This window comes from Emydura macquarii, unplaced genomic scaffold, assembly GCF_026122565.2.
Source record: "Emydura macquarii macquarii isolate MOO-44397 ecotype Brisbane River unplaced genomic scaffold, CSIRO-AGI_Emac_v2 contig_374, whole genome shotgun sequence".
Lineage (NCBI taxonomy): Eukaryota > Metazoa > Chordata > Testudines > Chelidae > Emydura > Emydura macquarii.
This window is the reverse complement of record NW_027130511.1, coordinates 7,556,347-7,582,305: the sequence shown is the minus strand read 5'-3', so window position 1 is coordinate 7,582,305 and position 25,959 is coordinate 7,556,347. Positions and strand designations below refer to the sequence as shown.

At 47.4% G+C, this 25,959-nt stretch overlaps 4 protein-coding genes across 11 annotated transcripts in view; 1 reads left to right on the top strand and 3 right to left on the bottom strand.

Annotated features, from left to right (window-relative positions):
• The window catches only part of MLH3 (mutL homolog 3), a 28,767-nt gene extending 23,202 nt beyond the window's left edge, over positions 1-5,565 (bottom strand). Inside the window, exons 1-2 of one of the 3 annotated variants that reach the window (XM_067533130.1) lie at positions 5,551-5,565; positions 709-4,091 (exon numbers count right to left, since the gene is read on the bottom strand). In XM_067533130.1, the coding sequence (XP_067389231.1) occupies positions 709-4,018 (3,310 nt within the window). In that variant the 5' untranslated portion in view covers positions 4,019-4,091; positions 5,551-5,565. The other 2 variants (XM_067533139.1, XM_067533148.1) reach the window with 2 other exon arrangements.
• A 1,595-nt stretch (positions 5,566-7,160) lies between these two features.
• On the bottom strand, positions 7,161-9,269 carry ACYP1 (acylphosphatase 1). 3 transcript variants are annotated; one of them, XM_067533118.1, is made up of 3 exons: positions 9,129-9,269; positions 8,609-8,704; positions 7,161-7,615 (listed from the first exon to the last, which is right to left on the bottom strand). In XM_067533118.1, the coding sequence occupies exons 2-3, from the start codon at positions 8,690-8,692 to the stop codon at positions 7,400-7,402; spliced, it is 300 nt and encodes a 99-aa protein (XP_067389219.1). In that variant the 5' UTR covers positions 8,693-8,704; positions 9,129-9,269; the 3' UTR covers positions 7,161-7,399. The 3 variants fall into 3 exon arrangements, with proteins under 3 accessions (XP_067389219.1, XP_067389214.1, XP_067389213.1); XM_067533113.1 differs by having other exon boundaries at positions 9,125-9,265; XM_067533112.1 differs by lacking the exon at positions 9,129-9,269 and having other exon boundaries at positions 8,609-8,890.
• A 97-nt stretch (positions 9,270-9,366) lies between these two features.
• Positions 9,367-16,745, top strand: ZC2HC1C (zinc finger C2HC-type containing 1C). 2 transcript variants are annotated; one of them, XM_067533103.1, is made up of 3 exons: positions 9,367-9,497; positions 11,509-12,793; positions 14,184-16,745. In XM_067533103.1, exons 2-3 carry the CDS (start codon positions 11,516-11,518, stop codon positions 14,445-14,447), a joined length of 1,542 nt encoding a protein of 513 aa, XP_067389204.1. In that variant the 5' UTR covers positions 9,367-9,497; positions 11,509-11,515; the 3' UTR covers positions 14,448-16,745. The 2 variants fall into 2 exon arrangements, with proteins under 2 accessions (XP_067389204.1, XP_067389193.1); XM_067533092.1 differs by lacking the exon at positions 9,367-9,497 and adding an exon at positions 9,639-9,729.
• A 913-nt stretch (positions 16,746-17,658) lies between these two features.
• NEK9 (NIMA related kinase 9) overlaps positions 17,659-25,959 on the bottom strand; it is a 43,616-nt gene continuing 35,315 nt past the window's right edge. For 2 of the 3 annotated variants that reach the window (XM_067533060.1, XM_067533070.1), the window contains exons 19-22: positions 25,709-25,899; positions 21,696-21,860; positions 20,705-20,917; positions 17,659-20,239 (exon numbers count right to left, since the gene is read on the bottom strand). In XM_067533060.1, the coding sequence (XP_067389161.1) occupies positions 20,117-20,239; positions 20,705-20,917; positions 21,696-21,860; positions 25,709-25,899 (692 nt within the window). In that variant the 3' untranslated portion in view covers positions 17,659-20,116. The remainder of the gene's footprint in view (positions 20,240-20,704; positions 20,918-21,695; positions 21,861-25,708; positions 25,900-25,959) is intronic. The other variant, XM_067533063.1, reaches the window with a different exon arrangement.

The following is a 25,959-nucleotide window of genomic DNA, read 5'->3' as shown; positions in this document are numbered from 1 at the left end:
TGTTGCAAGAAATGGCCCCTTTTGCTCAGCAGAGCGTTCTGATAGAATCTATGGTAAGACATGCTTCTGATCAATGAATTGAGGAATGTATTTGAAAATAAAATTAAATAAAAATAAAAGCTGAAATTAAAACTTTGAATTTTGGAGTTTCCTGCTGACAACCACCATCTTACAAATGTAGTTTTGATACCAGCAGTACTAGAGAACTTGTTTATATTCTGTAGAAGTTTAGCATTTATCTTTTGATGTAAATCCAGTATAAGAGTTGAGCAAAGCCTGATTTTTTATAGGTTGATATAGGTCTTCTGTGTTATCAAAATGTCCTTGAAATACATGGCTGCCCATGGCAAGAGGTTCATAAATGCCATCATCTAGTACCCTTACTTTCAAATATGTCTCTCACTATATACGTGACAAAATGGTTCATGATCATGAGAATTTTCAGAACACTGCTGAGGGTGAAATGGAATGGTTATCTGTTAATCAGTATGCTATTTTCATACCTTTTTCAAAATACGAATCTATTGTACTATTTCCATATTGCCATCAACATTCTCCTGTTTCCTACAGAACTAATAATGTGAGACAGCATGAATTTCAATGTGTAAATTGCAGCCATTGTCATATAGAATATTTTATACTGCTAGGAGGACCCAAACTATTTGCATCACTCTTTCCTTGCAACAAAATTAAATATCATGTACTCACCATTCTGTAAGACAACATTCACAGCCATCGTAGTTACATCTTTAGTACAAGCAGCCTGAAGTTCTTCAGCTGGAGGAGTACTGTAGGTGCTTAGTCCAGTCATTTTATTGACATATATCATCTTACCCAATGAAACATCAAAATGTTGCATCCAGACAGAAGAACATGATATTGATTCCTCATTCTTTGGTTGAGCTACACTTGTAACATTTCCAGGTACTTCCAAACTACTTGAAAAGGTTATACTGGGAAGCTCAGTGGCTTTTGAAGTCTGCGTTGAAGATATATCCATAATATTTTCATCTTTACCGATGCCTTCTGAACAACTCTTTTTACTGTGTAATGCCAAACCACTGCTTGGGGTGGTCATGTACTTTCCATCTGTGTTGATGAGCAGTGACTGGTTGACAGTATTTTGCATGGTCCCTGCTCTTGTACTATACATTTTCCAGGGAGCATCCTGCTCATCAGAGGCAGAAGCTTGGATGCAATCATCTACCTCTGCTTCTTGTGAGGAGCTTTGACACATTTGATAAGAACTCTGCAAAAAATCATCATTTTGAGACAAACGATGTAATGTGTCATCTTTTCTGCTTAAATCTGTTTGGAATTGTCCATCAAGCTGTCTCACAACTTCTGTGGCTAAAACTTCCTTGTGGTCACCCTTCATTCTGGAGAGTTTAGAAGCTAGTGATCCCAGAGATCTACTGCTGCTTAGATCTTCTCTTCTAATTTGAGAGTAGTCAGTCAATGTCAAAGGACTCTCTCTCACACCAGGAGCTTTTCTGTTTAACAAAGTTTCTTTGCTGCAGAGCTGAGACCTCTCTAAGGAAAGGAGGCAACCAGGTTGGCAACTATTATTAGAATCAACATGTTCCAGAGCTGGAGTTTCACAAATGTTAACACATTCAAAATTGTGAGTCTGATTCTTTGAGGTGTCAAGATCAACTAGAGAACCAAGAATACCTGAGGGTTCAAATTCACTCCTCTTCTCTGCAACAGATATTGGTGGTGCACTCTTGACCTTCCCATAATGTCTTCTGAATCTCTCTAATGACCCCAACTGTATAGACAAGCTCAGCTTCTTATAGGCTCGGGGTCTGGGCTTAACAGATAAGTATGCCATTTGCCTTCTGTTGCTTGGATTATTTTCATCTTGAGGAAAACCCAAGGAAGTGTCAGGAAGCAATTCTCTAATGTGTGATGTTACACAGTCTCTTCTACCTCTTGCAGTAACGGAAGCTACCTCCTCATTCTTCTGGCCTGATACAGTCTCATTTTCATATGCTCTGCACACTTCTCTGTTGAGTAGTGTAGTATATTCTTTATTTAAACTACTAGAAATATCCTGAACATTTAGACTCTGAACTGAAAAACTCATCTTGTTTCCAAATATGTCCTTGGCACTTACAGGACCAGGTCTAGAATGCATGTTGAAGGAGCAATTCATTTCAGTTTGTTCATGTGGTGGCTGATTTTGCATCACATGAGTTATAAGGCCTGTGGAACACAACTTCAGTGGTACTGATCTAACAACCCTTCCTCCACCATCGTTATCTGACCCTTTATTTTTTCCACTGTTTTCTTTTATCACGTCACACATTCCCTTCAATGCCCTCCCCAAAAGAAGTTCTGGTCCATCAGTTGTATCTTCTACTCTCTCATGCTGCTCCTGAGTGACACCATTTCTGAAGGCAACAGTTATGCCACTTTTCTGAGCTGCTCTGTCCTCCTGTCTTCTTGAATCTTCCACACAATTCTCAGTACAACATGGCATTTCAGAACAACTGTCTATTTCTACTATTTCTGACCTGGACTGCCCACAGAGATTTTCTGCAGACTTGAGGCTCACAAACACCATTTTGGGAGTGTTGAAATCTTTTGGCTCTTGTTCTGAGATACCTGATTCTGAAATATCAGAAGTGATGCCACCTTGGTTGGGCAGAGAACTTGCTGTGTCAGCTGGTTCAGAAATGATCAGACCTGGGGAGACTTCCTTTACTGTAACATTATCATTTGAATCTATGGGATCTGAAGACTTTTCCTGAATAATCACTTTTCTTTTGACAGCTTTTGATTGCAAATTAAACATTTCATACGAATCTACAATATCATCACATGTTTTCTTAAAATTGTCTTGTATGCTTTTTTCTTTAGAGAGTGCAGGCTGTAGACCAATGGTCCTGTACAAACTAAAGCCATTGTCTTCATTAAATTCTTTTATGTCTTCACCAGACAGTTCAACAAATAAGTGTTCTCGCTTTAAAAATGTTTTAATTCCTTGCTCAATGCAAGCCAGAAGAGCATCCCAATTGCGGAATTCTATCAGAGTTTTTGCAGGTTCCAGACACACATCATATTCACAGTACTGACATTTCACATTAATAATGAAGATTCCATAGAGCTCTGGGCCACAACGATGACGAACAGGACTTGAACTCATTTGTCTGTTGGCAGGGCCACCTTTTGACTTGCAAATAACACTTTCTTTCCTTAATAAAAAGTCAATGAGTTTATGCAATCTTGTCTTTAAAACCAGTCTATTATTTACATACAAAAACTGCATATTCTTATTGTAATGCCCTTCAGAACTGATATAGCCACTTAGCTCAAACCCCGCAGACTTATAATTTATTTTTCGTAATTTCTGTGTCCTACTGAGTCCATAAATTTGACAAAAACGGGAACACATATCTTTTGTCTTGGGGAGCTGAAGCACCATAGAACAGGAAGTATCATTTCTTAAGGAGAAGGAGACAGAAGGATGCATGAGCGAAAGAGCCTCTACCTTCTGCCTCACCTTCTCAAATTCCAGCATGGGATCCAGGCACTTTCTCCTCACTGGTAACTGATAGAACAGGTTACACACAGTCACTGTTGTTCCACCACTTGGTCTAGTCAATTCAGCTTCACAGACTTCCAATGCTTTTCCATTCTTAAACAGTTTCATGAAGGTTTTCGCTGTCTTGTTGGTCTTGGATGAAATTTCTACTATGCTGGCCATACTTGCTATGCTGGCCAGAGCCTCCCCACGAAAACCGTGGAACTTCAGGCTCTCTAAATCCTCCACTGAGTTGCACTTACTAGTGAAATACCGGCTACCCACTTTATTTAGGTCCTCTCTCCCCATCCCAGAGCCATTGTCCACCACCTGGACTTTGAAGGTTTCCAGATCCACCCGAATGGCCACACATGTTGCTTTTGCATCAATGCCATTGAGGACAAGCTCCTCAACACACTGCCCCAGTGAGTTAATAGACACTCCAGAACGTAACCGGGCTCGCACGTCTTCTGCCAAACATTTGATCATGGCAAAAACAGAAAGGTGAGGAACCCAAGAAATTGCAGGAACATCATTCCTCCTCCTTCTTTGAAACAGTCCCCTGTAATAAACCAAGGCACAAAAAGTAAAAGCTCAGAGATTAAAAATCTCTTACATTTACTGTATAACAACAAGTTACCATTTTTAAAAGTTAATTTTGCCTCCATAAATGCCTTAATTTTTTCCTGGTATTCAGAGTGCTTTTCTATGCTCACTTTCCCTGCCCTGGCTATAACCAGGCATCAACCAGTGGCCCAAGGGATGAAAACTCAACAACCCCAGAATAAAAGCATCCCCATTTTCATGATCTTCATTAACACTATACTCCTTTCTCAAATCCCATACTTCCTAAAAGAAAATCTAAACACACTGAAGTCAAACACAAGCTATCAGTGACCTGCACAGGGAAAGCATCAGTTTCCTGTAACTTCAGCAATATATACTGAATGTCACCAAGAGCCGGGCTCAGAGCCCTCTTCACACCATTGTTACCCAAGAACATATTTTGCTGTTCTGCTTTCAAGTGGATTCAGGATGTCCGTCCCCACCATGGCCAACAGCATCTCCTCCTTGGAAACACTCCAACATACATCCAGCTGGGGTGATGCAGTTGCCATAAAAACCAGCTGGAGCAAAGGCTGACTGACTCAAAGGTAGTAGTGGGGTGTCAGATAAGTTGTTTCTATTTAAAAAATGAATTATTTTCTCAGCTTTCCTTTCTATTACGATTATTTGATACGATATGGTTTCATTCATCACCTGTTGGTATTTAGCTGGATGTACACTTTTCCCTTGAACCTCACATTTCTGGGTTAAGAGTAAAGGGGATTGGGGAAGCACAGCTCCCCCTCCTGCACTAAAAGCAGAGGGGAGTCCCTCTCCTTTCTCTTCCTTGAGGAGCAGCATTCCCTCTTAGCTCCCCTCCTCTTTGGCGGGTACTATGAGTGCTCCCCTTCCTATTTCAATCTACTCCAACCACGGCCCAGATCCCAGGATTTAGCCTCCTGACGGGTATCAGTGCAATCAGCTAGGCACTGTCCACGATACGACCTACAGGCTTTTAGATTTGGGCAGGCCTAGGGCTAGGCCCAGCACCTGCACAGGTTCACACTGAGATGGAGCTGCCACGCAGTTGCCCCATGAAGCCACAGGGTGCGAGAGTGGGCAGGTTACAGCTCTGGCTCTGTGCTGGGACAGTTTGGTGCCTGATCTCGCTAGGGCACTGCCCCAACAGCCGGGGAGGGAAGAGGTTCAGCCAGCCAAGGGGCCACGTCCGTCAAGGAGCCCACAGCCCCCTGCTGCAGCAGGGTGAGGGACCTAGGCCGGTCCAGCCCCGGCCAATGCCAAGCAGGGGCCTCCCAGCCTCTCTGCCACCAGCCCGGCTCGGCTCGGGGAGGCAGCGGCCGTTTGATGACTGAATTAAAATGTGTCCCCGCAGCCCCTTAACACCCTCAGAACCTGTCGAGAGGGGAGGGGCTCCTCCACACCAACGGCCGGGGCGCGAGAGAGACCGACCCGACCTCTGCGGCTTCCTTCTTCCTTGGCTCGCAAAGCAAGCACCCGTCCCGAACGGGGAGCCCCAGCAGCTCGCTGGAAGGGAAAGCGGGGAAAGGAGGAAACCCTAGACAGCCTCTGGTACATGCGCAGTGACGATCTTTGGGCAGAGGGAAGCCCCACAGCAGGCCGGAGGGGACTACAATTCCCAGCATACATTGCAACATGGTTCAGTGCGTGCTGGGAGTTGTAGTCTCCCCAGGGTTTTCTGAAGGGTGGCCCTTTCTGCCGCGTTTTGTCAATTGGGTGGTGACCACTGGCTCTTTTGAACTGGGCAAATTGTCAGTATTGTTCAGTGGTTCATGGCCAGGGTGTCAGCCCAAGGCTGCAGACTGATTTCCCTACCATCCCTTGTGAATGAAGCAGTGGTGCCTCAGGTGGAGCTGAACAGATGGCAGGCAGGTGGCATGGGAATCAGCTTCAGGGTTACATAACTGGAGCTGGTTTGGAGAATGGCATGGTGACTGATGCCATATAAATACCTAGGAAGCAGACAGCATGTTCCCTTGAGGGTGCAGATGGGTTGGAGGTCACTAGCTATATAGTTTGAGTGAGGCTCATTCCTCCTTCCTCTCCTTATATAACACTGACTGGAGGCCTAGCTTCCTCTATGCTGGCATGCCTCATAGGGTGGTAGGGTACCAAATCTCAGAGAGTGGGTAGCAGCACATGGGTTTTTCCACAGTGATCTGGGCTCACACAAAAGTAGCAGCAGGCAGGCCAAGTTTACTTTAAATGGGACAAAAAAATTGTGTTTCAGTATAACTGGATGAACTAATAACAGTAGCATATCATGATTGCACAGGGATATATGCCAAATAATAATATGGTATCCTTAAGAATCTGGTCCTATTTCAAAACCATAATGCCAGCTCCACCTATGAAATGAGTTGATAGGCCTACCTGCTTATAGCCAAGTGCCCACATGCCAAAAATACACAATTGGTTTTAATCAACCATTTTATTGGCAGTCTCAGTAGAGCCTAAAGACTGGGCTATACAGATTGAATTGTCCTCTCCCTTCTAGAGAATTAGCAAGGCATTGGACATGCTGTGCCACTACTCTACCAATTTGAGGGGACAGACAGAGGACTTCACCTGCCTATGGCTTTTGGTCTTGTACCAGCCCTATATTCAGTCACAAATTGTGAAAAACTCAAGCAGCAGTAGCAATATCCCCTGCTGGCTGTGTTGCTGCAGTACCACTAAAACTTTTCCCAGCTTGGCCAACTGTTACCCAAAAACATCAATGATCCTGGTGCAAAGTACACACAAGGCACCCAATAGAATAGAAACAGTCAAATACAGTCATTGCTGGATGGAAGATAAAACAGCTTAAAAAGACATCTGTTTCTGAGAATTGGAAATTTAAAAAATAAAGAGATGTAAATGATTCTTTAGCAGTATTTAGTATCAGAAGAAGCCAAAATTCCACGGTTCTGCCCTCCAAGGTTCCAAGGCTGGTTATGGGACTTCTGGGAAGTAAATGGGATGGGATACTATAACTGACTGTGTGTTCTCTTATGTATGTGCAAAATTAATTTGAATGGTTGCAAATAAATTCAGATATGAGAAGTTCGGTTTCCAAACAATCCCTTTATTAAAGGCAGTCATCCTCCATTCTGCCTGTTTCCTGCACATAACATTCAGGAAGGTTCAGGGTTAAACAGTACAACAGACAATAAATTAGAACAGTAACAAGATAAAACTAAGAACTCTCTTTATTTGGACACTATCTGATTGAAGAAGTCAGGTTGGTGGGGAGGTTTTTGAAAGGTGAACTCCCTTCTCAGTGCTTTTAGGCTTTCAATCTAGTTATTTCACAATGCTGAAGTTTTTGTACTCTAGTGCAACAATCTTCTTCTCATTGCGGAATTCTGCTCGCTTGATTTGGGATTTGGGGCTTCCTGTCTTCCTGAGCCATTCCTGTAGCTCCCGTACCTTGACAGTGGGGCCTTGGAGTTGTCCTTGCACAGTTCCATGTTCCGTGTTTTGGACCCAGCCAACCACCCCCAGCTTCTTACCCTCAGCCTAAGAAGGAAATGCAAGATAAAGATGCGATTAATCTGAATTGAAGGCAGACCACAGATTGATACTTTTATACAGGAATCAGTCCCCAGGGAGAACCATAGGAAAGCCATCTATAAGAGAGATCCCATGGAATAGCCAGGCAGAACGCACTTTGGAATTAATCCAGCTACCCTGTGTAACATCTTTACATTGAAAACAGGTCCTGCAGTACATCCCTTGAGTTACCCCTAGGGAATACAACCCAGGTGTCACTGGCAATATCAACAAAACACAGCTATGGATATAAAAGCCATGCTAGTGACTCAATAAACACTCTCTTGACTCACTCTCAGCTGAATAACTTACAAATGGCCCCGCAGCCTCACAAGAGCCTCTGAGACCTTTGACAGAAAGAATCTGTGATGGAGCCCATTAGAAGATCACAACAGAATGTTGGCTGACCAGGAAGAGGATAAGGTGACTCCACAAGATGGGAGGTTCCAAAAGGAAAAGACTTTGGCCTTGAATATTAATGTTTTTCATTAATGTACAAAATTAAGCTCAGGTTTTGTTCTTTAGGGGGGATAGCAATACCTAGACCACTCCCACAACAATACTCTTACTCTAGGAGATGGAATTTAATGGGCTGTAATTATTTAGTGAGGTAAGTCCTCAGCAAGTCACAACCCAACACCTGGACCAGCCCACTCCTCTCCTCTCCCCCAATAAGTGATGGATTCAAAAGGCAAGACTGGTGACACCTCCAGCTACTCCAAAGGGAAAACAAAACACAGACAGAAAAGCAGTAGGAGGAAACAGCAGCAGCTACAGAGCAGATGGGGCCAATGCCAAGTTGGGAGAGGCAGCTGAGGCCCAGTGTAGAGATTCAAATGCGGACAGAGCCTCCTGGGAGTACAGCACAAGTGCCTAGATCAAGGTGCCTGAGCTGAGCAGCCCCATCCTGCGCTGAGCTGCCAGCCTCGCCCTCTGCTCCAGCCCTTGCAGCAGACACACCTGGGTGTACTTGCGGAAGAACACTCCTTGGACCTTGCCAGAGACCTCATAGTCCACAGAGATGAAGCTGTCGCCCTCAGCCATGGGCGCGGGTGCCTGGGACAAAAACAAAGCGGCGACCATTAGCAGAGCCCCACGCGGGCAAAACGGGCTTCCCGCAGCGTCCCACCGAGGCTGCATTGCGGGGTTCGAGGCCGGGGACCCGCCTTATTTGGCGCCTATAACGTCCCACGACCCATGCCCAACGAGGAACTACTGAGCAGGCACCCCGGCCCCGGCCTTGCAGCCACTGCCACGCCGGGGGTCAGGGCTGCGCCTGCGCGCTGCCCTAAGCCGCTCGGCTCCAGGCCCCGCCGTGCCCAGGGGGCGGGGTCACACCGCCGCCAGTGCCAGTCCCGGCCGGGCCGGCGTCCCGGGCTCCGCCCCCCACTCGTCCCCATCACACACATCAATTCAGCAGCGGCCTCGCGAATAAAGCTGGAGGGCGGGTGGGCGGTCCCGCATCCGAACACTTACTTACTCCTGGCCCGGCCGGGTGGACTCACTAGCCGCGGGGGGCCCGCCGCCAAAGCAAGAACTACCGCGGCCCAACGGCTGCGGTCAACGGCAACTCCGGGCTTCACCGCCGCGCGGCCATAGAGCCCGCCGGGCATAGAGCGGCCCCGCCCCCCCGACCATAGAGTCGAGCTCCGCCGCGGAGCAGAGGTCACCAAGGTTGCAAACGCAATTCGGGTCGGCCCTCCCAAGAACCATAGAGAGCCGAATGCCAGAGAGGCCGACGTCAGCTGGAGGCTAGAGCGACCCCGGCGATAGCGTTGGCGCCCTGGCGCGCGCTGGTTTCCAGGCAACTGTAGTAAACAGTCAGTGCGCAGCGCAGCCGGAGGCCCAGGTGAGGGCGGCGGGTGGCGGCGTGTTTGCTTCCCCTGGGGTGCGCGAGGGCAGCACCCCGCCGCCCGTGGGGGACCTTTCCCGGGGCGGGAGGCAGGGCAGGGGGTTGCGGCTGGGCAGCCTCACTCGAGTCGCTCCCCGAGGTGCTGGGGGCCGGGGCGGGCGTTTCCCGTGGTGTCCGAGCGACTCCCGGGCACGAACGAGCGTCGCCTCCCCACCCCACTGCGAGGAAGGTCAGTGTTGCTTCCCTTTCGCTAGCATGGGGATAACGGGACCGGGACTTCCCCGCGAAAAGGCGGGAGGATCTTTACTCAGGTCCCAGCTCGGCCTCCCGTCGCTGAGCAAGCCGAGGCTCGTCTCTGTCTGACTGACAACGCTGCCTCTCTCTCGGTGTCTGCCTGGGGTGGCGACACGGAAATATCACACCGAGGAAGCCGATTTTCACTCTGTGCTGAGAGAAGTGCAATAAAGGAAACAATCAGCATCGACTGCACTTCTCAGGGGCTGTCAACATTCATTGGGCTTTAGCAACCTCCGGGGCTGTTTGTTAATATAACGGAAAGTGTGTGTGTGTATGTGAGAGAGAGAGATAACAATAAATGCTGTTTAATTTGACAGTGCCTGCAGACTTGCCCCACTCTCAGCATTATTTGCAACATGTCGCTTAGAGGATTTGGTGAGTGCTAACATCAGCAGAAGGTGATGGCCTCAATTTCCTGTTCTCAGGAATGGACATTTGATCACAAAAACAGGACCACAAACAGTGCTGTCTGACTTCAGAACCCAGCTGACCTCTTGCAGTAGTGTTTGAATTTAAAACAAAACAGATAGGGGCGCTGTAAATTAGAAGGTAAAACTGGGTTCTAACAAGATGTCTGAAGCTGTAGGTTACCCCAAACACTTGCCCACTCAGAACCCAATCAAGAGCTTCCTTCCTTATTGCTCATTTGATTCCTGTAATTGGCTAAATCACTGCTACTGCCAAAGTGCCTTTCCACCAATCAGCTGTTCAACTATTATTTTGAATTCAAATAAAAAACTTCTGTAAACTATAGAACTCCTGGTAGAACTCCTTGATGCTATGAAAGGAAGGGTGAATGTTTGATGTACCCTCACCCCATGAGGGTGCTACAGGTGTGATTTTAAGAGCACATGGTCACATGACTTCTTCAGAGCCAAGTGACCTTGAAGGGCACACCACCCCTGGTACCTACCTTAAACTTGTTGCAGTCTGGTGGACATGCCACTGGAATTCTAACAACCTCCTCAGCAGTTGGGGGTTAGACTACAATTAAATCAGCACAAAAAACCTACCACATGTTATGGAATCTTTTAAGACATGAACATTTCTCAGCCTACAGGGCCTCATCATCCCCTGCTGTACACTTAGTTTAGATTACATTCCTAAAGGCAATGGCTTTGCCTCTGGTTTGTAAAGCTCCATATACGCTTGTGATGGTGTATAATTGGCCTTGCTCTGTAGGAACCCCAAGTTTTCTGCTCAGGCTGTGTGAGGTTGGAAAGTATGCTGCAGGATCAGGGTAACCTACTTCTGGAGGTTTCTGTATGTCGACTCCACTTATAGCACATAAGAATCTGTTTTGGCAGAATCCGAAGGACACTTGCTTCTCTAGCTGGTGTTGCAAATTCTCAAGAGAGGAACCATGGGGGGAGTATACCAGATCTTGTTGGTCAACAGACTTCCCTGCTGGCTGAGCGCATTCCTGCTGCTGTCATAGCAAGACATGACACAGGCAGAGAAAGAAGCAATTTATTTCCAATTGCATTAGAGAACTGAACAGGTAAAACCGGCAGAGGCAGCAATGAGGCCCTGCAGCTCAGGGGAGGTTCACAGAGTGCAGAGTAATCACAAAATCTCTCCAAAGCTCCATTAATGTCCTTTGGACTGGACAGCCCCCTGCCTCTAGAGTATAGATTTTGGGGAGGACGCTCCAGCTTGGGCACAGACTTGTCTGTAATGATTTTGTTTTTGCCCCTCTGTTCTGCCACAGGCACTGAATGGCTCAACTGCAGCTGGCTGTGTGTCCACCTGTGGATTCTATGGTGGCAGCTCCTAGTCTTTCATTGACAGGGAAGGAGAGATACCATCCCAAGACTCTTGGGCACCAGTCCCGGCTAGAACACCTGAAGAACAACTTCCAGCAGCAGCTCCTGCGTGACAAGGAGGAAAAATTGAAGGGTCTCTGCCTCTGCAAAAGCCGGAGTTATTCCTGCTCTCTCTCTTCTGGGAGCAGCCAGCAGGATTCTGGACAGAGGGACTTCTTCTCTGCTGGACCCCATAGCAGGTATCTCACCAGCCAGGCCAGTACTTTGCCCTCTAAGTGGGCAGCCACACGGCGAGAAGGGGTGGACCGGTCCTACCTCCTGAAACCAGTCTTTCACCGCAAGGCTGGGAGTATTCCAGTGGTCAGCACAGGGCAGCTCAGGAGCCCGCCACCCATGGATGAACCTCCCAGCAGCAGATCTAGCTCAAAGAAGAAAGGGAGGTTACCAGCAGCCAGGGCTCAGCCAGCTGTAATGCCATCTCCTTTGGCAATAGAGCAGTCTAAGCAGTCAGCCACCGATCCAAGCAGGGCAGAGTTGGGCTTCATCCAAAGGCTAGAGGCAGCTGGGCACAGCCTGGAGGAGGAGATCCGGAGGAAGGAGGCCCTCCTCAGGGAGAAGTTGAGGAGAACAGAGGAGGAGCTCAGGAGAATTCTGAGAGAGAAGGAGCAGGTGGAGGTGGAAGAGAGAAAGGAGAGAGAGGGTCTGAGAATGCATGAGAAGAAAACAGCAGGGCTTTCTTGGGGGAACATTTCCAGGGCTACAGCCAGGCCCAGTGAGGGGGATTGTAATGGGGAGCAGTCTCCAGGGGGTTCCAAACCCATACCAAGCACGACCCACCTTCCCCCTTTGTTGGGCATAGAGAAACTCAAGAAGGGACGGCTGGTGGCCAGTAACAGCAAAATTCAAGACCACAGGTCTTTGGAGAGCATGGCCTCCTGCCCAAAGCTGGTCTTGAAAGCAAGCCATGGTCCACCTGAAGCATTCCCCTCAGAACGAGACTCTGCAGCAGAACTGTTGTACTCCCAGGCTCCTAGTGGTGGGGAGCAGGGGGAGCTAGAACAGTGTGGCTTCTGTGGGCGCAGGTTTCTCTGCATCCGGCTGGAGAAACACATGAATGTTTGCAGCAAGAGCCAGGGCTCCAAGAGGAAAGTATTTGACTCAAGCAGGGCCAGAGCCAGGGGCACGGAGCTGGAGCAGTATCAGCACTGGAAAGGCAAAGACACCGACCAGGTAACTCACACTCCCAGGCAACTGGCTGGGCTGGGGGTGGGTCAGTCCTTTCCCCTTGGCACCCTCTTTAAGAAGCATGGAGTTATACCTGTTTTAATAATACCTAGTATGCTCCTGACACTCCACTCAGGTCCACTGAAATATAACCACATTTAGAGGAAAGGCCAGCAATGGGCCCATGCACAGGACCCAGCATTAAAAGTTTTCAGGGATTTGGTTTAGGATACCAGTGCTTCCTGGAATAGTTTGGTCCTGGTCACCTGCTCTCCAAAATGATGAGAAGCCTATGAAAACTTGCTCATAGGGGAGGTTTCTTTCTAACTCTCCATTAGTGGGATTCCTACAGCCTTCCTCTGAAGTGTTTGGTACTGGCTGCTGTTGGAGACAGGATACTAGAGTAGATAGACACATTGCTGTGGTCTGGGATGGCAAGTACTTTGTCCCCAAGGGGGCCCTATAATTCTTCAGAGTAGACAGCACCTCTCTTTGAGGAGCTTGTCTAAAATGATCTCAGTCTTCTCTCCCACAAGAAAGTGAAGGGCTGGGATTGAAGTTTGGCCTTAGGAAAGTGAATGATTTTGGAGAGCCAGATCTCTCCAGGGGATGGGACTGTGTAGGGCAAATATGTGTATGTCCCTCCTATTCCCTATGAATGCATCCAGGCTGCTTGTGAGGAAACATGGTGTTGGGGTCTTTTGCAAACACTCACTTAGCTGAGGGAAACCCTAGCAGTGTGATCCTAGACACACACTGTGAGTGTGCTGCCATTTGGTTCCCTGTGCCCATATGATTGCCCCAGATATGCACTATTGACTGACGCACCCTCACCCCCACTGTGAAGAGCATCTGCCAGAGCAGAGGTGAGGTCCCAGCTGACTTCACCTTGGCCCTTTACACTGCAAGGGGACGAATCTCCTCCCAATGCAAGGGGCTCAACCCACTCCCACAGGGCCAGGGTGCGCCTATCGGTGGGCAACCTCTTATTGGGGGGATCTGCAGCATAATTGGGGCTGTATTGGCAGGCTAGAACCTGATCTAAAAGCCTTTTGGTAAAATAAACCAATGGCAATGGGAGCATCAACATCCCTTCTTCCCTCAGCCAAGCTCCAGCAGCCCCTTTGCTGTGCAACTGGGCCCCACTGCCCCCTTTAGATGGCTACTTTCCCCTGCTCCTCCTGTGGACTGAAGCCTTTCCTTGGCACTCACTGTCTCTCCACTGTCCCTCAAAGGGGTGGTACCAATCTGGGGGTTTGCTGCACTGGAGGGTGGGTTGAGGGGTGAGCATGAGGTTGGGCCCTCTATGAGAAGATTGTGAGTAAAGGCAGCATCTGGAGCCAGCCCAGTTGTAGCTCCTGCCAGCTGTACTAACCTCCCCTCCCCCTCTGTGCAGAATGAACCACCCAAGAAGAACAACTGGAGACAAAAGCATGAGTCTTTCATCCGGACCCTCCGCCAGGCCCGTGAGGTGCAGCACGTGATCTCCAAAGGGGGGAAGCTCTCAGACCTGCCCCCACTACCTCCTGTAGAGAACCCAGACTATGTCTCCTGCCCCCACTGCAGCCGCCGCTTTGCACCCAAGGTGGCAGAGAGACACATTCCCAAGTGCAAGACCATCAAGAACAGACCCCCACCCCCACCACAAAGGAGACGTTAAGGATGATCTACTGCAATGAATCCCAGCCCCCTCTCACAGCCTGGCTTCCACCCGAGGCAGCTGTGGGAGCTTTGTGTTCTCACCATCCCCCCTGCTGGCTGCTGACTTTTAAGATATCCCTATGTAAAGTGAGCGTGGCACTCAGGATCCATGAACAGAATACTAAAGTGCTTGTACTTTGTGCTGCAGTTTAGAGTGTGCAGATGGGTCCATGACAGCTTAGGCCACCAACATGCTACTGCTGATTCCAGTCCCTTCCCCAGCTCTTCACAAGGAGTTCCAGTTCTCTTGATTAAAGAGGTTGCTGGGTCTGGGTGTGAGTGAAAGGAGATTACTATGATGTCGATTGTATAGGGAACAGGGCATGTTGCTATAGGTTGTCAGGGGGACAGCAGCAAGGTAAGAACCAACCATCAAGCATAGGCTGGTCCTCAGAATCATAGTTAGCTGTGCTGAGCAGGTGGGAGGTTGAGGGCTCTTTGCTCTGATGTGAAATAGCACTGCCTGGGGCAGAGGTCATCCAGTTCTGTCAGTTGGAAAGAAGTCCTTTAGTTAAGCACCAGCGTGCTGAGCCTTGAACCAGCTGCACAAAAGCATCCCTCTGCTGGAGAGATCCAACTGAAATCTGTATGTTAGCAGCCTGATTGTGCCGAGGGAAGTGCCTGCTTGCAGAACTCCTAATAGCTAAACCCCTAGGGAATGGGCTGGGATTTTACTGTTGTTCAGCTGCAAATGCTGGCACAGGAAAGCCCCCAAAGATCAACTGTCCAGTTACACCTGCCAAGCCTATTTTGTTATAACCTTATGTGTGGCTATCTATAGGAAGAGGGGGTAGGAGGGATTTCCCTGTTCTTGCAGTAGAGAGGACTCTGCCTTGTGCAGGATGATACAGTAGTTTGGCTAAGTCAGAGAAGGTCGTTTCCTTGCAGAGAGAGAGGAGGGAGCTAAATGACCCTAGCAAAGTAGAACAATGTACAAACTACAGCTTTCCTTCCCTCTGTTTCTAACAGCGCCTGGGAGGCAGAATCTAGAACTGCTTCCCCCTCAGCTGCTTGTCATGCTCAGTCCTGCTTATTTTCTGTATTGTTTCTGAGCTGAACATTGAAAACAAGCAGGCAGGCTCATTCCATGCTTCTGCAATAGCCCCCAGGAGAATTTATTTAGATTGTTTCCACTGGAATTCAGGCAAATCCTGGGACTGTTTCTATTGGACTTTGGGTCAGTAACATTTTGCTTTTAAACATCCAAAAACCTTAATGGAGGGTCACATTTGACATACCATCTCTTTAATCAGAAGAGTAGATTTGGGAGGAAGACCCATAAAATGCTGCAGCACAAGAATTCCTCAGGGCAGAAAGCTTGCAGAGGCAGCCTCATAGAAGCAGCAGAGCTATGCACTACCAGTCACTGAGTATTTGGAGAGGAGTCTTTCAGCCCAGAAGTGCTTGTTCCTGCTTCAGCTGTGAAATGGTAAAGACTCCCAGAGCTGGACCAGGGCCTTTAGGCAACAGGGTGACTGTTAAAAAGGGATTACTTACCAAGTACAAAATTTGGACTCAGATGCAAGGTTCTTTCCAGCCTCAGTTTCAGTACTAACAAAGTCCTGGCAGGCAAGTCCCAAGCAGAGCAGCGATACCAATGGAAGAACAAAATTCATGAGAGGAGAAAATGAACAAAAAAGCCCAGTAGTTTTTTTTCCAAGGCCCATGGTGATCCAGCCCGAGCTCAGGACAGCCTGGGGAAGATACACAGGGGCCAGATTGAACTAGGCTTAGTCAGAGGTTGGATATGAGGACACAGTCCTTGACTGTGAGGTGTGGAATAGTCTCCCAAGGAAGTAGGAGAGCTCCTGCCCCCAGATAGTAGGCAAAGCCCATCTCTTGGGACATTGGTAGTACCCAAAGGCCCCAGTCAGGATTAAAGTTGCATGGTGCTGGCCACTGTGCAAACATGTAAGAACTTACAGCCTAAGAAGAAAAACCAGACAGGGTGGATGAAATGGGTTCAACATACATGCAGATTGATCGGGGGAGGCTGGGCTCATGGCTTAGTAACTCCATTTCTGGTTTTATTATGGGGTAGCAGTAAGGTGACAAAGGCAGGAGAGGAGGAGTAAATACCAAGAAGAGGGGGGAGTGGAAATACCTCTGAACTGATGGATAAATGAGTGTTTTAAATGAACTAAACATGAAACTAGTTAAGAAAATCAGTACAGTAACCCTTGTGTTTTTATATTAAATCCAATTTTACACCATCCTACCCTGTTCTCAGTGAGCTAAAGGCTTTTGGTGTCAACAATGCTGAGCTGCATCACAGAGGGCAGGAGTGGGAGGTTGGTAGAGGGTGGGGACAAGGGGGCTTTTTGCTCTTGGGAAGTACTTTGGGATTGTGGGATAAACACAGTCAATGGACATTTCTGCTAAAATGATGAGCAGATTGAATAGCCCAATGCTGACATTGAAGTTGTAGGCCCAATTGTCTGCTGGGGTTACACTACAGAAGCCAATGGAATTATGCCAGGAGATATTCTTGCTTGTTGTCTTTATGTTTCAGAGTTAACAATTGGCAGTTCACCCCTCTTGTTGTTGAGCTATTGTTTCAGTTTGTCTGCAGACTCAGGCAGGCACAAACACCACGGACTACCTGATTAAAACCTCCAGAGCAGCAAGGGAGAATCAGACAGTCTTTTTGTTCTGTGTTTGTACAGCACCTAGTACGAGACCCGATCCGTGACTGGTGTTCTTAAGTGCTATGGTAATGCAAAAATAAATCATAACTGGCAGCAGCACAGCTTGTCAAAACTGCTGAGCAGGTGACTGCGGGAGACTTAATATTCTAGTAAAAGCTGTTCTAAGAAAACCATGATCTTGTTCCTTTTGAGCCCACCTCTTCCTGCTGCTCATATCCCACATGGCACCATTTTGGAGCTGTTGTAAAAATGGCATCATCATCAGGAAGAGAAGCAGCAAGAAGAGAGCAGTTTGTCCAATGGAATACAGAGCCTCTTTTCATGTAGATGTCCCTAATAATGCAAAACTTGCCACTTTTTCACAGCAACGAACGTGCTCCTAAGATGAGTGTGTGCACACTTGTCCCACATCTCTTGGTGGAATGAGAGTGCAGGAGACCCTGCTCCAACAGGAACCTGCCCAGAGCTGATAATGTGCATATTCCCCCTCCCCTTCATGCAGAGTCAGGATACATTGAAGAATTAGTTTAAACATTTATTTAAACGGAAACTACAAACCACTCCACTCTTTAACCTTTCAAAGAAAGACAATGACAAACTAGTTATTCTGCCAGAGTGTCAGAGGAGGCATAAGTCGTGTTCCACTATAACAACTCAATAGCAATACTAGCAGGAGACTGACATATGGAGCTAGCAATGCAAGAAGGGGAGAAGTAAAATGGGTTTTGAAACTTCTCAAAGGCACTTCTGCTCCTTGCCCTTCACTTTCCTGCCCAAAACATAGTGCTGGGTTTAAACTGTTTTTTTGGTTGCATAGCTGGCTGGTGAGAAATCAGTGGTCTGCAATAGGCACAACTTGGATAGTGTGAATCCTCTAAGGCACATATGAGGTTGTGGAGAACAGGATACCCTCTGCCAGGGACCTGACTCTTCTACTACATCCAAGGGGAATTTAGTCTGTGCACCTAGCTTCCTAACTGTAGAGCATTGAGAAATAAGGATAGCAGTGCACTACAGGAGAGCGACTCCCATCAGCTTGGTGCTCGCTTATTGGGCATGACTCCAGCTCAGCTCTTCACTCCTTCTCAAAGCCATTGCTGCAACATGCCAGACTCCTTCACTTCCACTGCAGCAACAGAACTCTTATGCTGGGACTCCTAATCTGAGAACTGGCTCCAACCCATATGGGAGAAGAGAGGGCAGAATCATCAAGAGCAACCAAGCAACCCTTAAAATCCTGGCACTCAAGACCGTACATGGGGGCTCTCTCTCTCTCCTTCCCTCTTTACAACAGCCAGATTGATATCTAACTCTGCCCACGTTGCTGCCCAGAACAGACTGCATTTGATTCAGCTCTAGGATACCACAGTGATAGACACTAGAGAAGATCCTAAAAGCACTGATTCCAAGCAGGATGTTTTGGCATCTGTCCCCAGACAGAGGATTTCATCAGGAAAAAGTTTAGCACCCTTAAACAGTCCCCACAAGGGAGGAAAAGTCTAAGGCAGGTGAAACAGCTCTGATTGAAAGATTCAAGGCAACACTAGACAGACCACGGTGATGGGAACGGTTTTAGGGATAGAAATCATAGCCTCACGCCACTGCAAAGGAGGGGAGGACTCTGCTTCCTAGGGGCCCCACCTTGGGGAAAGGTGAGGGATTAGGTTCCCCCTAGAGGCCCTTCCCACCCCAAGATCCACCCCAAGTCAATCAGCTAAACAATTTAGAAAAGTCTATCTCATTCCCTACTAGGGATATGGGAAAGTCCTGAGTGTCAGGCCACTTCAAGTTCCTTGGGAGAAAGAACCTGGTGCTGCTAGAGAAGGGGGGAGCTTTGGACTGAGGCATAACCATTTACTGCCCTTGGGAAAGATACATTCTCTGTGTGCTGCATTAGAAACCCATGCTGAGAGGGCAGCTGTGCTCCCACTTTGTCAAAAACACTGGACGGAAAAAAAAATACTGACTAGGCTCACACCAACATCAAGACTGTGTGCCAGCCCATGGTGAGGGATAAGCAGAAGCAAAGCCAGGGGCAGCAATGGGCTTGTTCTGAGAAACCAGACATGACAGGAGGAGTTCTAGCACCCAAACCTAGCTGAACAGATGGAGCAGTAAGTGTGCCACAGCCTGAGATCCAGACACACCTCATCGGGTTAGGAAGCAGCTCGTCTAAACTCAAGAACCAGAGACCCTATCTCAAGCAGTTCCCTTTGCTACAACTGGAAACTACATCCGATTCATCGGTTTGTGCAGTGCTTGGAGGGTGAAAAGCACTAGCTGAGTGCCAGGCCCCCAGAATAAATCATTTAAACTCCGTCTCTAGAACCAGGGCACACCGCTATATGGCCAGAGGCTGCACCTCAAACCAGCAGCATGCTCCCTACCACCATCTCCTCACTGCCTCCAGAGCAAAACACATTCAAGGCTCTGTTTGCCCATGAGCAGAGTTGAGCTGTCCCCCAGGCTAGAGCTCTGTCCCTTGCCATAATGGCTGGGAGCAGCTCAGAGTTCTTCTCTCCTTTAAAGTGAAGGTGGTGTTAGGGTTCAGCCAGCTTCAGTACACAATGGTTCTCCTTCTCTCCCCTGGAGGTGCAGTGACTAATGCTGGGGTCCCAAGGGCAGCTCCCAGGAAGCAGTGAAACAACAAAAGGGCCACAAGCTGCTACTGGAGCCATCACTATGATGGGTCCAGGGTCGTCTTGCCTCAAGGGCAGGATTGACAGATGGCATACAGAGAGGAGCTGCTGCTGCCATAATCACTGAGCTGACCGTGGCCTGAAGCTCAGGGCCCTGCCCCTCTCAAAATTCACTCCTAGATCAGATCTAAAGGAAGTGTTTCCCACCAAAGGTACATGAGTGCTGCTCTGGAGCCTCCAGCCTCGCTCCTTGTCTGCAAGTGACCTGAAGCCAGGAAAACCGCTCTCTGCATTCAGTTAGTGTGCTGTGAAGTTGGATGGATCCCAGCAGGCTCAGGAGACTAGAGGCTGGTGCGGCACGAGTCCGTTCCCAGGAGACACCAGGAATCCGAATCCAACTCAGGTTTTGGATCCGTTTCCATCTCTTCTTTATCAGTCTGGGTTCCTTTGGAATGAGCCTGCAGCTGTCCAGACAAAACACTCAGTCACTCCCAGAACTCAGCTGCTGGCTACACCAGATGCAGCTTCTACCATCACGGAGAGACCAACTGTGGCAGTCCCATCCAGGGCACACTGCATCTAACTGGCTTCCCCCTTCTTGGGCAGGAGAAATACGAAGTGCCCCAGGCCCCTTACGGACTGAAGTGCCTGCCTCATAGCTATATTACTACTAAATTATTGCCATAGAGTGTCTCTGCAGCTGACTAAGAGCGAGAGGCACAAGGAATTCTTACCCTCTGGCTCTGTCCCCCATCTCCTGCTGTCTTAAGAGATTTGAGTTTGATTAAAAGCTCCTCCTTCTCTCCCCACCTTCCCCCAATCCAGCCAGATCCAGAATCAAAGTTCTTTACCCCCCTATCTTCCTGGGGCCATGGGAGTTCTCAGCCTGAATTAGTGGTTTGAATGTCACACCCAAGGGATGCTCTCACCTGCTGCATTCTCTCTGTCCCGCTGCAGAACCTTTGGAGCTGGGCACAGAGACGACTAGTTTCCTGCTGCAGCTTCTGTTGATCAGCCAGACACTGGAACACCAAGCCCTGCAGCCGCTCCACCTCAGCCTGCAGAGTGCTGCACACACAGGCTGCAGCTGGAGATGTTGCCTTCCCCTCCATACAGGGCAGGATGGGAGCCGAACAGGTTTGCTGCAGAGAGAGAGAGGGGGGAGTGAGTTTGCATGTGTGTGCAACATCCCAGGCCAGTGGCTGCCTGTGCCATGGTGAGAGACTAAGGATGGAAGCTGGCACCACAGCTGCTAATGTCGCAGACTTCTAAGCGCTAAGTGCTGGATCCTCAGATAGCCAGGTCAGCAAGATATTAACTCTTATATTACTCACTGCCAACTCCCCCGACCCCAAACTTGGACACACTTTCATCCCCTCTCCCTCTTTGCAGTTGGTGTCGCTACCTGCTTGTCACTCTAATTCCTTGCTGGTGCCACCACCACTCCAGCCTGATTTCTCAAAGGAGTTACAAATTAGCACATCCACTAGGGATGGGCAGCTCCTGGAAGAGGGCAGTCCTAGCAGCACTGTAAACTCCTGTATAATTTTCTGCCCTGTCCATGCTTCCCAGGTTCCTCCCTCCCACTGGAGTTTCCCAGCCTGGGGCTATATTTCCCCAGATGCATTAGCTACATTTTTCCTAAGGTGAAACTCATTTTATTTCCTACCTACATGTCTACTCTCTCTAGACCCCTTGAATTTCTCTCTCCTCACTTGTATTTGCAAGTCCTCCCAAGTTAGCATCAACTGTGAACATCATTAACATGCCCTTTCCCCTCTCATCCAGATCATCAATTAGTCAGACCCAATGGCCCCCACTAGACCTCCCCACAACTCAAACATTGCCATTTATAGTCCCATCAGCTCTCATCATTCATTGTGGGAGAGGTGATCTTAAGGTATACCATCCACATGTTACCTGGGGTTCTGTCTTGGGCTTGTTGAATTCAGCAGGGACATCCGAGGCCACTTTGAGTCCTTGCAATTCCTGGTAGGGAAGAGTCTCCTTTTCAGGCTCTGAAGAGGCTGTGCTCATAGGGAAGGGGCTGTCAGGCATGGGGATGAATTCAGCATTCTCTAGTTCCTGGACAGACACAGAAGCAGCATTGTATCAGAGGTTCCTCACACTCCCAAACACCCTGCATCTCTTCAGCCAAGGCACCAGCACCCTCTTGTGGTTGAAAACATGACTACGGCTTAAGGTCTTCTCACACAGCAGATCCTTTGCCTGAAGTCAGACTAGCAGGGAGACCCTCTCCTCTGTTCATTTGCCTGGCACTGCACTAGGTTCTCAGATCAGCGGTTCTCAACCACCGGTGGTACTTACGAGAAGGCTGGGTGGTGCACGAGCCGTACCGCGCCGCCAAATCCACCGCCGGAAGTGCCCTCCTACCCGCCCCTGCGAAACCTTGCTGCCGAAAAGGGGCAAACGGCGGAAGGGTTTCGGCGGAGGGCATTATTTCCCCCATGTAACCCGCCGCAAGTCCCTCCCCGCCGCCGCAAGTGCCCCCCCCTTTCTTTCCCGAGTGGTACTTGGGTCGGGTACAGTCAGGTCAAGTGGTTCTTGACCTGACTGTACCTGGCCCGAGTGGTACTCGGGGAAAAAAAGGTTGAGAACCTCTGTCTCAGATCATCACTGGGGTGAACTCCACATCATTTGCTGGTGTGGGCTGGTTAGCTAACAGGTCCCATTTGTGGGACCATTTAGGCATGCAGCAATTCTCCAAAAAGAGCCATACTTTTGGAGTTTAATGTACCCATCCTACACACATCCACATCATACATAAAATAAGCTTTTAAGTTATATATGTTTACACGAAGCATGATATGGAGCTATCAAGTGGTGCAGTAAGCCTGTAGGCAAAGTGAAACACTAGTACCCAAAAGAAAAAAAAAGTGTCATTTTCTGCACAGTTCCAGAGATACTGCAACATGACCATGACTACAGTTTTTACTATTTAAGTTAATTTCAACATCTTAATGTGGTGTTTATTGGTCAAAGCTACCAAATAATGTATTAGCAGATTTGTATTAGTTTTGCATTTTTTTCAGAAATGACTAAGCTGTTTAGCATGTGGCAAAAAAGATTAATATCAACATTTTGTAATATACTAACATGAAATATTTTCACATTGCATATTCTTAATTGTCAAAGTATCTCACAAGTGACTATAACAGTTTTTTATACTCTCGATTAAAGTTTGACCAGATCAGTCTCACACTGAAGGTTGTGCACCATTAGCAGCAGATTGCATATCTACAGTTTGTACTGCATAGTGGGCAAATATAAATGTATGTGAATTCCTAAGGTAAGTTATTGTACATACAATATAGCATCTAGTCTGCCTGGTAGAATGTTTTAATTTTTAATTGCCTATGCATGCAGTACTTGCCTTTGAAATATTCTAGAAACTAGCTTTTTAATTCAGTGACACTTATGCACAGGTCAGTATTAGCAATAGAGATGATAATACATAGTGTGATAGTATAAATATGCAAAAAACTATGGAAAAAGAAGTGGCCTAACAACAAGTAATGAAGACAAAGTCCACAAACAGGTCCTTGCATGTGCACTAAAGGATGAAGAGCATGTTACACCTCTTACCAGCCATGTCGTCAACAACATAACAAACCCATTTGACCCTGAATCACATCCAGAGGAGCTTATCAACATATCTGCTAGACTGTGTTTAAAATCAGATGTAGCAGCAGATGTTGGTGAAGAACTTGTGAGAGGCGCACCTGATTCTGACAGGACACATCTTCAGCCCAGTCAAGAAATCTGGCATCAAAACACTTGCTGACATGGCCAAAAAGACCAAATTTAAGTCTCCCAAAGGAGGGACAATCGCAGCAGTCATTAGTCCTGAAATTGTTTTCCGCAGAGCCTAGTCCTTAGCAAGATGCAGAGATGATGTTTCAATGGCAACTGTTCTTAATCATCCAACAGCACCGTGCTCATGTCCCACTTCCATGCTGATGGAACAATGAGAAGAACAGACAAAGCTGAATTAGGGCATCAGCTGGAAGCTCAGGCTGAAAGACTCCATAAGCTAAGAGCATGTTGCAAAGAAACCACAGTGTACATCGGAGATGCCATGGCTGTCATACAAATGATGGCTGGAGACAAATCCCACACATTTGATTAATTGCCTGCTGAGTACTAAAAGGATTTGACAAAGATAATTCTGTAATCAAAGTCTTTGACAGATATGACAGGAACTTTGTGAAAACTGCAGAAAGACAGTGCTGGACAGAATCTAAAGTTGAATGCAAGAAATACCAGGCAATCGGAGTATGCTCTGTGCTTCCATGGAAAAAGGTTCTAAATGTGATATCCAACAAGCGATCACTTGTAAAATCCATCTAGGAATACAGGGTTAAAAATGCACCTGAGAGTGTAGGAACACCCAACACAAACATTCTTTTTTGCTGAAGGCTTTTCCAGTGGTGAAGTAAGCAAAGTCCATCACCAGAAGAGGTTTTGAAGCAGTCCAAGACTTATACAGTACTCAGAGGAAAGTGACACAAGGATGCTTCTGCATGCTGTGTGCGCCAAAATGGCTTTTGGGTCTCTTGGTGTCACAGGAACCATAAGGTCACCTGATACAGAAATTTTGGTCCTTGCTGTTCACTGCTTTCCAAAACTGGAACACAGAGGTAATATATTGGCGCCATTACCATTACCAGCACAACTGACAAGCATTGCTTCATATTGTGCATGCAATTTGTGATGCATTCATCCTGATTTCTGCAACACACTTCCTGCTGTACATATATTAACAGGATGTGACTCTGCATCAGCCCTATTTAGTATTGGGAAAAAACTGTTTAATGTTGTCAAAACATAGATAGCTTACCACTTCAGACATCTTGCCAAATTGGGAAAGAGTGACTTTCTGCACCAAAGAAGTTGGTAGCAGTGCTGTCTAACCAGTGTGAGAAAGAAAAGGAGACCCACGGAGACCTGAATTGCTTACACCTCAATCTAGCCATCATAAAGAACAAGTCACTGGCCAAACTCCCACCACATAAGGACAGTTTTGAAAAGCACAACAAAAGAGCATCTTGGCAAACAGTTACTTGAATGTCCTAACATATTGGTAAACCAGATATTGGAACACTATTGCAACGCAGATGACAAACTACTTCCTGTTTTCTTCAACAAGGGCCCAATGGCATCTGAGCTTCTCCAAGACCTTATTTGTGGCTGTACCAGTAGAAGTTGCAGCACAATCCACTGCGTCTGTAATAAGAACAATCTTCCCTGCACAAAACTGTGTACAAGCCAAGGCAATGAAGATTATGGTTTCCATGCACACTCAGTAGAAATCATAATGATGACCAAGATGATGATAATGTTGACTAGAAATGTTACCAATGCTATTACATTTCAATGATACCTGTATGAATTTATTATTAGATTTTGTCTCACTCTTTAGATTGTTGTTGTGATGCTTTGGGTCACAAAGAAATCCAATTTTATGTCTTGCAATAATACCTAGAGTAATTAAACTAACAGAAATGAAAGCAAATATTTCAAAGTGGTCATTTTAATGTGTTGATGGTATCATTGTTTATCCCATTTCTATGGTAATGGCACCAACTGACAGCTCCATATTGTAGCTCATCTTAAAGTAGACATGATAAACTTTCAAATGATGTATGATGTGTGTGTGTGTGTAAATAGGGTACAGTAAGTGGACCAAACTGGTGGTGTCTGCTGCGTCTAATTCCAGGTACTACCACAGAACAATGAGTGCAGAGAAAAGTCAATCTGGTGAAGAGGGTGACTCCTGTGCCCTCTGATGGGGCAGAATAGAGGCTGCACAAACAGTTTGGAGAGAAGCCTCTCAGAGCTCTTCTTGCTGGGCCCTTAACTGTGATTCCAGACTCTGGGATTTTAGATGAATTCACAAGGCAGTCTGTTACCTTACGCAGCCAGCCAGGGCAGGAGCTGCTGTCAGCACTACTGTCTCCCATGGCCTCTGTGGCACTGATCCAGGCCCCCATTCCACGATCTGCTTCCATGGTTCCCCGAAAGCCTCCACTTGGATCAGGGGTCTCAGATTCCTGCTCAGTTTCCTCCTCCTCTCCTCCACCAGTTGTGCAGCTCTGAGCCACTGGTAGACAAGAAAGAGAAGCAACAACCTTACACATTTCACTGGCTTGCCAGTTCAGGG

What these genes read in the sequence shown, in the direction of transcription:
- ACYP1 (XM_067533112.1), bottom strand. Translation starts at nt 8,788, where the DNA reads ATGCAGCCTCGGTGGGACGCTGCGGGAAGCCCGTTTTGCCCGCGTGGG. An exon ending in TCTTCCGCAAGTACACCCAG is followed by an intron (nt 7,616 to 8,608) that starts GTGTGTCTGCTG and finishes TTTCCTTCTTAG; the next exon opens with GCTGAGGGTAAGAAGCTGGG.
- ZC2HC1C (XM_067533103.1), top strand. Translation starts at nt 11,516, where the DNA reads ATGGCTCAACTGCAGCTGGCTGTGTGTCCACCTGTGGATTCTATGGTG. An exon ending in AAGGCAAAGACACCGACCAG is followed by an intron (nt 12,794 to 14,183) that starts GTAACTCACACT and finishes CCCTCTGTGCAG; the next exon opens with AATGAACCACCCAAGAAGAA.